Source organism: Penicillium paradoxum (genome assembly GCF_028828445.1).
Source record: "Penicillium paradoxum strain IBT 22861 chromosome Unknown utg000007l_segment0_segment0, whole genome shotgun sequence".
Taxonomy (NCBI): Eukaryota; Fungi; Ascomycota; class Eurotiomycetes; order Eurotiales; family Aspergillaceae; genus Penicillium; species Penicillium paradoxum.
The window spans coordinates 743,212-756,825 of NW_026643185.1; the positions used below are offsets into that span (position 1 = coordinate 743,212).

Sequence of the window (13,614 nt, forward strand, 5' to 3'; positions counted from 1 at the left end):
CCGTTTCCCCTCACAGAATTGGGGTAGCCCTTGGATCCTCCGACTCCCCCCATTGTGCGTATTAATAGGGGCAGCTCTACGGAGGATGCCCGATGCATATAGTCGTTGATTCGGTTAAATTTGCGGAATTTGCTATCAGCACCCGGTATTTCCCCCAGAGATCCAAAAACGTTGCCTGATCAACAAGCCCTAAGATCCTCCCTGCAGAAGAACACGTCTACTTTGGAATGTTGGACTGGACTTCAGAGTACGGAGTACATGGTATGGATATCGTAAATTTGGTATTTGGTTCTGTACATACAAAAGAAGCCTCAGCCTAGGCGTACACCGGCCTGGCGATTCTTACGCGCAGCAGTACCTACGGCATTGTTCATGCCGGAGTGTTGGCTGCTGTCCACGCTGCTCATAGCCTCGCGCTTCCTTTCCTCGTCGATTTTCTTCAAACGCTTCTCGGTCTTCATCTTTCCACTGCCCTTGCCGTGGAATTGGTGACTGAGTTGCTTGAATGCTTCCTTCTGGTTCATGTTGCGACCGAATTCATCGACATACCGCAGACGGACGTCGGGCTTGTATTCGCGGTTGAACACCTCGGCCATATGACGCGCCTCCTGCTGGTCACGCTGCTTGTTCTCCCAGCGTGCGTGCTCCTCCCGCTCACGGGCCGACATGCGCTCAAGCTTGCCTGAGGTACGGTCTCGCTCACGCTGCTGCCGGGCACGTCGCTCGATCTCGGACTCGCGGTGCGATTTCTCGATCAGGAAGTCTTCGCGATCGCGCAGGAGGTCGCCATGAGTGGCACTACCGGTATCTTTGACTAGTCCGCGCGACTTCAACATTGCCAGAGTAGCTCCAAGACCTTGGTCCAAACTAGATTCCTCCTCCAGACCCGTGCCGGTGAGCTGTTGTGGTTGAGCCTGGGGTGCTTGGTCGCGCTTGATGCGTGCGGCCAACTCTTCTTCATCTTCAATATCACCGTAACGGTCCATATCAATTTCGACGCCTTCTCCCTCCGGCTCTGCACTGGGAGACACAGGCGCCTCAACCGCAGTGTGTGCATGCCTTTCTTCCTGCTCGAGGAGTGTAGGCTTGTGTAGATTAGATACGAATTCTGATGTTTCATCGATCACAAGGCCAGGTTCGTCAGCCTCATTATCCGAGTTTTCGATTTCCATCGGGGTTCGCAACTCCTCTTCTCTAAGTTGCCTGGCAAGTTCCTCGGGGGTCATCTTCTTGCGCTTCTTAAAGGCTGCGCGTCGTTGCAGTGCAAGAGAGGCTTGGAGATCATCGTCATCCACGAAAGAGATCTCTTCATTAACAGGTTTGCGGCGAGCAGGGACTGGGACTCCACCCTTTGAATCAATGTCCATCGCTGAAGATCCTTGTGCGTCGGTCGAATCCTCAACTGGAGCAAAGTCATCGGCGTCTATCAGAGTCCTTTGTCTTGTAGCCTTCGCCTTCTTCTTCTTGGGTTTCTTAATTTTGATTTCGCTGATATCCATGTAATCGGAAGACGGGACCTCCGGTTCAAGGTCGAGACTAATGATGTTCTTCTTCAACTGATTGGAGATTTCTTGTCGTTTGGCCTCACGCTCTTCGGTCGAACCTTGAGCGTCAAGTGTAAATCTCTTTCGCTTTTTGCCGTCAATTTCCTCGTCGTATTGAGAAAGAATACCCTCGTGCTCCGCCGTAGGATCGTAGACCGGCTTCTTTTTCTTGAGCTCCAGCTTCTCTTGAGTTCTTTCCTTCTCGGCCAGTTCGATATTTTCGAGCTCATCGCCCTCCTCCTCATCGTCCACCGCGGCATCCTTCAGTGTCAAAATTTGGTCTTCAGCGTCATCGAAATCAGCCGCGGAGTGTCCGACTTTAATACCAGCCAGATCGGCGGCGGTGTATTCGATGGCTGCGGCGCGCTCTCGTTCCTCGAGTTCCTCAGCTAGCTGGCGGGCGCGCGCCTGCTCAATCTTCTTCGAGCGCTTCTTGTTTTGTGAGAGCCAGGATTTTGTATCGAGTTCATCGCCATCCGCTTCGCCTAGGGTGGCGCCTTGAAGCTGCAGATTCCGTTGGGCGATATCGCGCGCCCGCTTGATGGCAGCGTTCTTTTCGTCTCGCTTTCGTTTCGATTCGGTGGCATCTTGAATCTTCTGCCAGTTTTCGTAGCTTTGCGCCTGTCGCGACTCGAGGGTGCTCGCTGCTTCTTCTCCCTCCTCGCCGGAGTCACTGTCGTCTTCTCTGAATTCGGGCCCGGCGCCGGGCACGGGGAGAGGCTTGAGGCCAAGAGCCACTCGAATTTTGTTATTCTGTTCGATGGATAGAGCGTCCGCCATTTTGACGGGCGTATGGAGCGACAGCAAAGAGATGGAAAGGTAATGGTCATCAGCGCAACACCTGGTTTCCTGATAACCGCAATCTAATCACATGACCGTTCTATCTTACACTAGTCCCCATGTGGTCTAGTGGGCTAAAATCTTAGCGGCCCCACCCTGCGACATAAATAAGAGGCTTGCCGCTCTTTTCTTCTTCTTTTCTTCTTCACCTATACACGGATCTGTGTCCAGATTTCCTGTCCACGGATTCCAGTTTGACTGGTTTCTGTGTGGTGGTTGAGAGCTGGGCAGTTCGACGAGCTTGGAGCCATCATTTTTTGCGTGGATGGCCTTTACGGTTTCCGGTCGACAGATTCCAGATTAAATGTCTGTGCCTTGTGTTGCGGGTCTTGAGCTCCCACTGGTGAGCTCGGCTTGACAGCTTGGTTTCGGACGGCGTCATATTTCATGTCTCTTTGCCGATTGGCCGTTGGCCGCTGAGGTTAGGGAATAACCATGACTTGCCAACATCTCTTACATAGAACTCGTAATTTCTTGTAGAGCCTTCTATGGATGCATAAAAACTCTGCTCCTGCAGGACTGAGTTAACGAGGAAACGCATTACACTGTACACGTCTCTGTGCGCGCGCATGTGAAAATGGTCCGAAAATGCCTTGCTGTTGTCGGTCACGATCAACGCAATGAATTTTGTATTGAAGCGCTCGTCATTGAGGTCATGATCTTCATTGCCTAAACCCAACGAGAGGGCATATACATGTGTAATTTACAACAGCTTCAAGTGTCCGGTCACTCCATCAACGACACTCTTGGGGCCTAAGATTCCAAGCACGGTCTTGCTGCCACTGGCGATCTGAGTGCGTCCAGCATCCTGGATAACGCGCGCGCAAAGCCCAAGGCTCATAGCCTGAGCCTGCATGACTAGCAGCTCCTCCTCGGATCTAACCTGCAGCGCGATCTTGGCCTGACCGTAGCGCTCCCATCTTTTGAGGACAGGCGAGTTGGGCGCGTGTTCGAGGAAGTATTTGTAGCAAGAGAGGGTGGCGTGGCCACATTGGGCGGCGATTTTGCCTAGAAAGAAGAGAAGACTGTAAGCGCTTGAACCAGGAAGGCGAACAACATAAAAGCTGTCGAGGCCGTGTTTGTAGATCGCATACCTTTGGTCATGCCCAGGTCCATACGGACGACCAGCACCAGCTTCACCTCGTCGGTGTTGTCCTTGAAGCTGGACAATTCTTCACCGTTGCCCTCCTCCTCCTCGTCGCTCTCTTCCTCTTCGGAGTCCTCGGAGTCTTCCTCGTCAGAAGAGTGGCTGTGGACCTTCACATCGTAGCTGTTGGGCCAGCCTTCCTTTTCTTTGAAGAGGCTGATGGAAGAACCTTGTCCGATGAAGTATCCGGTCACGCCTGCGAGGATAGCTGTCGCGATGACATAGGCGGCTGTTGTAGGGGGTATGCGGTCTAGCGGTACTGGAGCGGCCATTTTGACTTGTTGGGTGGTGGTTGAAGATCTCGGCGTTGCGAAATAAATTTTGGAGCGAAGCTCTACCGCCCGGGATATCTTCACCTGTTGTCCCACCGCGTTCAACGCTTGCCTTTACGCCGAGAAACTCTTCGGGCAAAAATATTTTTGGGGATGAGATACATGAGGATAAAGCTAGATATTCGGGTCTCTTGAACTCTTTAAATCAGACGTGCCCATGTTTGGCTGTCTAATAAATTGCTCATGATCCCACTACTATACACCCGCCTCTAATGCGATTGCTAACGTAGCCCTCATTTTAGACATCCAATCGCTGCATAAGGCCCAGCTCTGGGGCGCACAAGTAAATTGTGGGTATGGCTATGTGCTTTGAAGACTCAGTTTCCGTTCCCATGTTCAGTTCTCATGTTCAGTTCTCAGTTTCCGTTCTCATGTTCAGCCTGCCAGTTCTCGTTTCCACCCAAGTACCGGAACACAATGCGCGAGTCCAAGTCCTTGCAGCGCTCATCCTCGCTAGCCTCTTTGTAAGTCTTCAAGCCTGCATCTCCCAGCACATTGGTTGATTCAACACGACGAGCCATATCCAGAGCCAACGACATGTCCTTCCTCATAAGCTGGACTTTGAATCCGTGCTGGTATCCGTTAGAGGATGGCGCATCAGGATGAATTCCAGGAACAGGGTTGAAACGGTCGCAGATTGCGTTTTGGGCAGTGCCTGCTGCAAAAACCTGAGCCAGGACGCGTGGGTCCACTCCGGATTTCATTCCCATGTCCATGGCCTCTGAGCAGGCAATGGCGATGATACCGGACAAATAGTTGTTGGAAAGTTTAGCTGCGAGTCCGAGGGAGGGACCGCCACATGGAATAACTTTGTTACCCATCAGACTGAAGAGTTGCTTGAGCTCGTCCATGTCCTTGGTGCTATCTTTGGCACAGCCGAGGAAGAATGCAATGGTTCCTTTCTTCGCTCCGATCACGCCCCCAGTCACCGGGGCATCATAGAAAGAGGCGGATGGAAAGTTCTTGGTGATATGCTCCTTGATCTCCAGAAAGCTTGCGGTGTCAATGGTCGAGCAGTCGACAAGGAGCTTATTGCCAATGTCGCTGGAGCAGATTCCATCTGGTCCCATGTAAACTGCCTTGACGTGCTTTCCCTCAGGCAGCATGGTGATGATGATATCCTGGTATGAAATAAAGGGCATTAGTCTCTTTTTCCGAACAAGGCAAAGTGACGCGAGAATGCATACGGATTTGTCTGCGACATCTTTCGGGTCAGAGCAACCCACAATCCTCTCCAGATAGTTGGCGCAAAGATCATCCACGAGAGCTGGGACGATATCAAAAACCCGAAGCTTTGAATTGGCTGGAAGCTTGTCAGCTAGATTGGTTGCCATCCAGAAACCCATGTTTCCAAGGCCGACGATACCAATGGTCTTTGCTTGGTCAGTCGTCATCTTGGAGATCCTATTAGTGCTATGTTGACGGGAAGTATCGGATCTTTTGCGTCAGTTGATGGAAGATGAAGTTCAAAGCCGAGGTGCTCTGAAGAGGAAGACGAGAGACACAGAGAAAGGGTTGGAGAGAAGGGGAGAGGAAGAAGAATGAGGATGAGACGAGGCCGAGGTCGAGGCGGAGGCGGAGCAGGGATACAGAAGAGATACGACACTTTCTAACTTCCAAGGTTGGACTCAATGATATACTATCGAGGCTATTCATGAATGGTTCTCCGCTACTCCAATGTTGGGGTATACTGGGGTTATCCCCGCTCATCAATTTCCCCGCCCAGGGTGAATATGGAGCCAGAGTTATCATAAGAACAAATTGGAATGATCATATCCATCATATTCTTTTCCTCACAAACCCATTGATCCATACATGTGCCTGTGATGGCATCTGTGCCTGTTGATAATGAAGCTTATGTGCGGGTGCACGCTCTCAGGGCTGGCCACTTCACTCTGCCAGAACATCTTTTTGTGCACCCTTCGTCAGACACCGCCAGACAAACAGTACCTTCGTTATCCTTTCTGATAGAGCATGTCAGTCTGGAGTCAAAGAAAACCACCCGAATTGTCTTCGACCTCGGTCTCCGTCATCCATCCACTAATTACCCAACTCCAATCCAAGCTCACTTGGCGACACGACGTCCTATGAGTACTGAGCCCAATGTTGTACAGAGTCTAGCAGCTGGTGGACTATCAACAGAGGATGTTGACTACGTTGTATACTCACATGTATGTATCCCCGGGAACTAACCGTGTCGAGAACGAACCCAGCTAAACTGATATTCTACAAAGGTTCACTGGGACCACATCGGGGACCCCAAAGCGTTTGACAAGAGCACCTTCGTTGTTGGTCCTGGCACACTGGCTCTACTGAATGACAATTCTGCTTTTCGCGGGAGTCATTCTTTCTTCGAGCCCGATCTCCTGCCTCTATCGCGAACTATCGAGCTCCCTCCAACAACGGAAGCCAAGGAGAGTAGTTCTTCCATTGAACTACCTGACCCAAACGCAGTGACACCAATGTTCACGCTGCCATGGGCACCGCATGGCTCTCTCCCTCGAGTGATGGATATCTTCCAAGACGGAAGCGTGATGCTGGTCGATGCGCCCGGTCATCTCCCTGGGCATATCAATCTTCTCGCTCGCACAGGTCCGAGCAAGTATAATTATCTGGCCGGAGATGCATGTCATGATCGACGTATCTTGAGTGGAGAAAGGACAATTGGAGAATGGAGTGATGAACATGGTCACATCTGTTGTGTCCATGCGGATAAAAGACAGGCTGAGCGGACGATTGCGATGATTCAGCAGCTTGAGACCGATGGAGTTGAAGTTATACTTGCTCATGATTATAAATGGGAAGAGAAGGCAGAGAATCAAGGTAGGTTTTTGGGGGCTTGTAAGTAAGCCACTACTACTAGCGATGGATTCTAGAGGTCGTAATGGGACCTAGCGAAGTTGATAGAGTTGATAGTTTGGGATTTTTGGAATTGAAGAAACAGCCTGTGCAGCATGTCGAACATTAGGTATCTGGGTATTGATCTATGATTCCTTTGCCCTAGGTTTGAAGCAAAGCTGATTGTAAAGTGTCTCGCTCGAGATGTGGGTGAGTGAACGAGTGATCCCCTGTTGTAATAGCCATGTCCTCTCCGGGGACCTTGCCTCCGGGAAGGTTTGCTTCGGGGAGGTTGTCTCCGGGGGATTTATATTGATGGACGCTTCTTACTGCCCACTTTAAGCGGGGGAATTGCATTAAGGTTTCTGGGGAAATTTAGATCAAGATGATTGGATCTGATCTCGAATAAAGAATGGCTGTTGGACATAGCAGCTGGCCTTTATAAGCCCCCTCCCTTCTTACCAAGTGTTCAATGAACTAAGATCCTGACTTTCATCCTTGGGGATTACTACGAATGCAATATGTCGGAAGCAGAGAATCGCGATTCAAAGGCTGATATTGCCATGATTGAATTTGTCCAAGCGGGACAGAATCGCGATGAGGATTTCCGAAAGAAGAATTCTCGTCTTGTGCGGAAGTTGGACTTGTATATCGCGCCGGTCATGATGCTCTTAATGCTCATCAGCTACCTTGACCGGGGAAACATTGGATTTGCGGCAACTCAAGGCATGGCTGATGATATTGGTCTGCATGGGACACAGTTGAATGTAAGACAATTCCAGGGAGAAGATTGTAGCGCCCTTGCTGACCAAAACCCAGACTGCCATTTCTATATTCTACATCTTTTATGTTCTTGCAGAGGTACGTTGCACTATTTCCGTGCCAATAAACATCAGAATGACTATGTCAAATCCATTCGAGCCATGGGCTAACAGAAACAACACAGTTCCCAGTCTCCTTGCTCGTGAAGCGGCTGCAATTCAATCGCGTTATTCCAGCCGCTACCGTTGCCTGGGGCCTTGTATGCATGTGCAATGGCTTTATCAACAACTTCGCCGGACTCTGTGTCTGTCGCCTCATTTTAGGGCTCTTTGAAGGATGTCTCTTTCCCTCGTTGACCCTTTTCATGGCAAATTGGTATCTGAGGGAGGAATTGGCCATCCGGATCTCTTACCTGATGAGTGAGTAGAATCCTTTGCTATTTGCTGACTTGTCGACTCACACGTATTCCAAGTTGCATCTGCTCTAGCTGGTGCTTTTGGTGGACTCATCGCATTTGGAATTCTATATATGGATGGTATTGCTGGATATCCCGGATGGAGGTGGTGAGTCCCTTATTCTCTTAAATTCACCACTGAGTTTGCGCGAGTCTCACAGAGAAGCCCAGGCTTTATATTCTTGAAGGCCTTGCCACAATAGTTATTGGATGCGTCTGCATATATCTCGTGCCAAAGGACCCTGAGACAGCATACTTCCTTAACGCGGAAGAGAAAGCGCTCATGAGATACCGCGCAGAGCAATCAAAGGATTACAGTGGCGGCGAAGGCCACTACAAGATGGCAGATGTCAAGCTTGCAACCAAAGATATCAAGACCTGGGTCCATGCCATCACGCAAATCTGTGTAGTGACTATCTTATACGGTAGGGAAATCCCCACCCGCTACTTTTTGAGGTCGTTCTGACAATGGTTCAATCGCAGGATTCGGCACTTTCCTCCCGATTATCTTGAAGAATGGCTTCCATTATTCAACGAAGCAAGCCCAGTATCTCACAATCCCAGGTACGTATTCTTGAGACGAACAAAGTCGTGTTACTAACTGAGCACTTCAATATTAGTGAACCTTTGGGGAGCCCTTGTCTACGCTATCGGTGCCGTACTTGCAGACAAGTATAATGTTCGCTACCTCATGATTTTTGTCTGCATTCCCTTTGGCATTGCAGGATACGCCATACTTTTGGCTTTCGACGTCCCAGTTGGGGTGCTATACCTCGGAACATTCTTGATCGCTACCCCATGCTTCTTGTCTAACGGAAGCAACATTGCATGGCTTTCGAGTAACTGTGCGCCGGATGGGAAACGAGCGGCCAGTTTGGGGATCCAGCTCACATTGACTAATCTCGGAGGCATTGTGGCAGGGCAGATCTATCAGAGTAATTCTGCGCCGAGATTTGTGCTTGGTCACTCTTGGAGCCTTGGTTCTCTGGTGGTTGCTTTTATTGGGTGTACTTTCTTAAGAATAGTTTATCACCGGAGGGAGAACTGGAAAGCTCAAGCCAGGGAGAATCTAGAGCAGGGGAGAAGCTCTGGCGTCCCCGAATTGTGGGGGCCTACGGATCGTGGGCTCAACTTCAAATACTTGATTTGAAGGGGTGGCGGTGGATGTTTGACTGCTGTGCTCTGTTCCCAGGCTGTCAAAATGCTGTAACTTGTGTTGCTTTTCAATTTGAGAGTGGCTGTTGCTTTGTTCTGTCATATCTGCTGTGTAATTCTATAAACAGTCCGAAAGATAGTTGGCGAAGATCAAAATAGGCATTGGAAATGGGCAGTAAGACACCCTTCTCTTGAATACAAGCCCCATACAACTAGACAACATCCGCCAATATGCTCGAAGTTGAAAGTGACGATTTTCCTCGTCCTAACTTGCAGCAGACTACGGAGTAATGAGCAACGGCGTATACACGTAATTATAGGAAATATCAAGGGCCCTCTTAGTAGTAGAAGAAGGCATATATCCATTCTCTTGTCCAACAAGTGAGACAAAGAGTCTCTCGGGCACTTATTCCCCGACTTCTCCAACGTTGGGGAAAGGGCATTAGTTGCGGGGTTGAGCATTTCCCCGAGTTCGGGATTGGGAACTATGAGACAGATAGTATATTAGTAGATCAAGGATACCCCAAGCTCACGATCATAAATCAAACCCGTGTTTCCCTCTCCCTTAAACCTATATCTCGTCCTTGTGCTCATCCAATCCACCTCTTTTTTCTACCCTCACAACTCCATACCCAAGATGTCAACAGATCCCAAACTCAAAGACCTACACAAGCAACTCTTCGAAGAAGGCCTCAAAGTCCGACGTGAAGTCGTCGGAGACACGTACGTTGATCGAGCCCTCGCAAACGGATCGACCGAGTTCTCCCGTCCAGGCCAGGAACTCGTTACTGAGTGGTGCTGGGGGTACGCATGGACTCGACCTGGACTTGAACGACGCGACCGCAGTCTTCTCAACATCGGCATGTTGATGGCTCTCAACCGTGCACCAGAGCTGGCCGTTCATATTCGAGGAGCTCGCAATAACGGCCTGAGCGAGGTTGAGATCCGCGAGGCTATCTTGCATGCGACTACATACTGCGGAGTTCCGGCTGGTGTGGATGCGATGAAGGTTGCGGAGAAGACTTTGAATGAGATGGCTGAGAACGGGGAGAAAGAACGGGAATTGGCAGCTAAGGCTCAGGTGTGATACGCCTGGAATCTTGGATTTAGAGCGTTTCATTTGTTTTCATTTGTTAGGGTCAATGGCAGGGTATCTCTGCACTCTGGGAATGAATTAAGGCAAGAGCCTAGATAAATTTCATAATATCGCGAACAATTCATCAAGAGCCGTCTAATTGTGTTCAACCAAGTCTGCACATAGCTCTAAGGAGACTCGCACGACATCTACTATGGCCCAAACTTGTGCCGGTCCATGAAACACCTTTGCCCAGACTCGCAAGACATTGGCAGATAGCAACTTCATTCCAGCGGGTGATTCAATGGTGAAGGCCACAGGAATCGCAAAGTCTGTTTCATCCAACATTGTTTTCACCAGCATCACCATCTTATGCTCGCCCGGAGTGATGGTCTGAGTTCCTGCAACGGACGATAACGCTTCGAGCCATTTACTCAACAAAAAAGCACACTCAAGAGTAGCCAGAGAGTGTTGAATAGACCACCTGAAGGTTTGCGTCTGTGCGACAAGATGCACGCCAATGCGAATAGGGATACTTAAGGCGTGCGCAGCATGTAACACAGCGCGGAGAAGCCTTGGTGTTCTCGATATTATTTGAGCATTGAGAAATGCATTGGAGATTTGCGTCGGATTACGCGTGTGGAGCGCACGTCCAGGCCCAATGTCTGCATTGAGTCGGATATACGCTATCCGTAGGAGAGCAGTTGAGTTGAAGGACACAGGGCCCGCAGGTTCTGAAGGGTCGATGCTAGAATCCGGGGTATGTTTCCACATTGATTTCCAGTTTCGAAGTGCAGTCTCGATGGATGCGATATCTTCTTCTGGTATGTCTTTTCGACGATGGCGGGAGATTTCACGGACGAGGTAAATGTGCTGGATCAATGCGTGGGCGAGAATGTAGTTGCCCAGTGTAGAATTCGGCACAGTTTGGGCAGTGTTGAGGTTTGCCTCAAACAGGCTGGAGAATGCGTCTCTGAACCAGATGTCATGTTCGTTATCTTTCAGATTGAACCATTTTTCTTCAGATGTTGCTCGAAATGTTGCAACATAGCACGGCAGTAGCATCCCGTCAACATCGGAGCTTAGGATGGGAGATGGGATATTGTAGACAATGGTGTGCAAGTTGAAGAAGCAGAATAAAATCCATTTTGTTCTCTTAGTGCTTTCATATGCTGCCCAGTCTTCCCACGTAGCATTTGGTGACAGTGGTATATTTCTAAGACCATCATCGCGAACTAGAGTGGCCAGAATACTCTGGATAGCAAGAGCTTCACGCAAAATTGTCTGATGGTTGGACCACGTTGCCTCGGCCATGAGTAGCAACAGGGCTTGCGCGGTTTGTATTGCATCTTGTTCATATTGAACCGAATGATGGTTAATCATGTCCCCAGATCCATCAAGGCGAGCACTCTTTGAATAGGGCACCGAGAAAGCATCTCGTCTCCTGATACGTTCTCTTGCAATGGCATGACTTACCTGGAATAGTTGGACTGTTTTATCAGGTTCAAAGCAATACTGCGCCCCGATTGAGGCAATGGCCAATACAAGTTCGATAGCACAACCCTCCCCTGAAATAGTAGGAATGTGAAGGAAAGGCATGTGCTCATGAAACCCCTTGACATAGGCCGTCAAGTATCGCGACAAAGCTAGTCTGGATGGCAGTTGAAACATTTCGGGCACCACTGAGGTGAATTCCTCCATCTTGGCAACGAGGATATCCCGAGTCTGGGTACTGATTCTCTCAAACAAATTGACCCCACAAGCTATTCGCGAGGCCCGTGGTACTCTTTCTTCTGGTTGTAAAGATGGTAATCGAGAGCCAAGTCTTGAGAATGTGTCCGCCTCGCCTACCTTCAACTCTAGTCCAAGAAGTGAGCTAGTGGATACTGGATCCATATTCGGATCTACCCAAGCGAGCCCTTGCGGCGGGGAGATGAATGAAGCAAAGTCTTCTGTGAATGGAGTGTGATTATCCATGAAAGCTGCAAGATCTTGAAATGAATCACTCAACAAAGTTTCAGTGAATTGGGCTTGACCTTGAGTAGAGAAACAGGCAGAGATGCCGTCGGCATTATCGAACTGCGCTCCATTGGCAGTTCTTTGGTTGACGGGTGCGGGTAGATTATTGATGTGTCCCAGATTGATCCTATTGGGTTCAGCTGCTTGAGTTGCGCCACCATAAACGGGTTCAAGATATCGATTGCCGACTTCTTTCGCGGATGCGTCCGCGTCATCCAAAGGGTGTGGCTCACACAAGTTAACATTCGGTTCTCTGTCGTTGTGTGCCCAGTTTTGATGACTATCAGAATGTCGCAATCGTTTTGACTGGCGCATGTCTTCTTTCTCGTGTCGATCATCCACTCCAGGATGACTGAGTCTCTCATGTCGAACCAACAAGTCACTTCGGTGTATTAGCCATGGCCACTTCCGGTAATTTGCCGAGGTGGTCACCTTCTAGAAAATTTACGCTCACATTGGGAGCAGCTGAATGGTTTCTCATGCGTATCTGCAGGGCATCAGTACGTAAGTCGGCTATTTGAACGTCATGACTCACGAGTTCTCTCATGTCGTTGCAGGTGTTCTAGTCGAGCAAAGCGCCGATCACAATGCTCACATCGAAACCGCTTGTTTTGGCGTGAAGCATGACCAGATCTAATCTTTGGGGATGCGCCTTCTAGGTCGGGAGCCATAGCTGGCTGAAATTAATATACGGGGGAAGCGGGGGCCGTGAAGGATGATGATACAAGAGGATAAATCAACAAACAAGAGGTATGTTGTTCTCCAGAGACGATATTTTCAGGCGAAATGGGGAAATAGTTGTAAAAAATCAAAGGCATCTAGGAAAGCAAAGGAAATCCTTAGCCGACTACCGACGGCACCAGTGACCCTTCCGATGACTTGGAAATACTTCCCCTCTCGCATCCAAATCTCGCCAAATGGGACTGATCAACTATCTCAATGTAAACACATAGAAGGTAAATGGAAGATATCTCCTATGCGACCTGTCCAACGGGTCTTGGCCAATTGAGGCCTTCGAGGAATACCTGGATTGAGACATCCTAACACGCAGTTAGCCATTATTTAATCTCATCTGAACCTAATAACGAGCATCATCATCCTCATAAAACTGCCTCTATCCTTTTGAGAATTTAGACTGAATGTAATCAACGTTGTAACAATATTATCATTCTGCCATCATGACTGTGCGATGGCAACTTCCTCCATTTTCTTAGTATGACATGTATCCCCAAAACAAACAACCTTGGAATATCGATGGCAAATCTCAAATACGAAGTCAAAGTTCACGGCATTGCAGTACCACCGGGGAAGAATCTAGATATCACGTCTCGGGATGAATGCGCGTCTATTACTCTGAAGAATGGAGAGCGACAGCTTTGATTTCCTTCCCAACACTCACAATCGTTAGTGGCCAGCGGCTCAAGGCCGGCAAGTCTTTTTTATCAAGT

At 49.2% G+C, this 13,614-nt stretch overlaps 7 protein-coding genes across 7 annotated transcripts; 3 read left to right on the plus strand and 4 right to left on the minus strand.

The window, feature by feature from the left end:
* Positions 1–311: 311 nt before the first annotated feature.
* Positions 312–2,324, minus strand: N7457_007861 (U4/U6-U5 snRNP complex subunit SNU66; the record flags this gene model as incomplete). The annotated part of the gene is made up of 1 exon (XM_057178904.1): positions 312–2,324. One exon carries the CDS (start codon positions 2,322–2,324, stop codon positions 312–314), a length of 2,013 nt encoding a protein of 670 aa, XP_057027290.1.
* A 763-nt stretch (positions 2,325–3,087) lies between these two features.
* On the minus strand, positions 3,088–3,803 carry N7457_007862 (aminoacyl-tRNA hydrolase PTH2; the record flags this gene model as incomplete). Its single annotated transcript, XM_057178905.1, has 2 exons — positions 3,088–3,392; positions 3,479–3,803. 2 exons carry the CDS (start codon positions 3,801–3,803, stop codon positions 3,088–3,090), a joined length of 630 nt encoding a protein of 209 aa, XP_057027291.1.
* Positions 3,804–4,219: 416 nt separating this feature from the next.
* N7457_007863 (putative 3-hydroxyisobutyrate dehydrogenase) lies at positions 4,220–5,257 on the minus strand (the record flags this gene model as incomplete). The annotated part of the gene is made up of 2 exons (XM_057178906.1): positions 4,220–4,984; positions 5,051–5,257. 2 exons carry the CDS (start codon positions 5,255–5,257, stop codon positions 4,220–4,222), a joined length of 972 nt encoding a protein of 323 aa, XP_057027292.1.
* Positions 5,258–5,689: 432 nt separating this feature from the next.
* N7457_007864 (MBL fold metallo-hydrolase) lies at positions 5,690–6,831 on the plus strand (the record flags this gene model as incomplete). Its single annotated transcript, XM_057178907.1, has 3 exons — positions 5,690–6,034; positions 6,098–6,686; positions 6,740–6,831. 3 exons carry the CDS (start codon positions 5,690–5,692, stop codon positions 6,829–6,831), a joined length of 1,026 nt encoding a protein of 341 aa, XP_057027293.1.
* Positions 6,832–7,222: 391 nt separating this feature from the next.
* N7457_007865 (uncharacterized protein) lies at positions 7,223–9,067 on the plus strand (the record flags this gene model as incomplete). Its single annotated transcript, XM_057178908.1, has 6 exons — positions 7,223–7,468; positions 7,648–7,882; positions 7,936–7,998; positions 8,061–8,342; positions 8,374–8,481; positions 8,538–9,067. 6 exons carry the CDS (start codon positions 7,223–7,225, stop codon positions 9,065–9,067), a joined length of 1,464 nt encoding a protein of 487 aa, XP_057027294.1.
* Positions 9,068–9,709: 642 nt separating this feature from the next.
* N7457_007866 (4-carboxymuconolactone decarboxylase) lies at positions 9,710–10,159 on the plus strand (the record flags this gene model as incomplete). Its single annotated transcript, XM_057178909.1, has 1 exon — positions 9,710–10,159. The coding sequence occupies one exon, from the start codon at positions 9,710–9,712 to the stop codon at positions 10,157–10,159; it is 450 nt and encodes a 149-aa protein (XP_057027295.1).
* Positions 10,160–10,303: 144 nt separating this feature from the next.
* N7457_007867 (uncharacterized protein) lies at positions 10,304–12,481 on the minus strand (the record flags this gene model as incomplete). The annotated part of the gene is made up of 1 exon (XM_057178910.1): positions 10,304–12,481. One exon carries the CDS (start codon positions 12,479–12,481, stop codon positions 10,304–10,306), a length of 2,178 nt encoding a protein of 725 aa, XP_057027296.1.
* Positions 12,482–13,614: the final 1,133 nt, after the last annotated feature.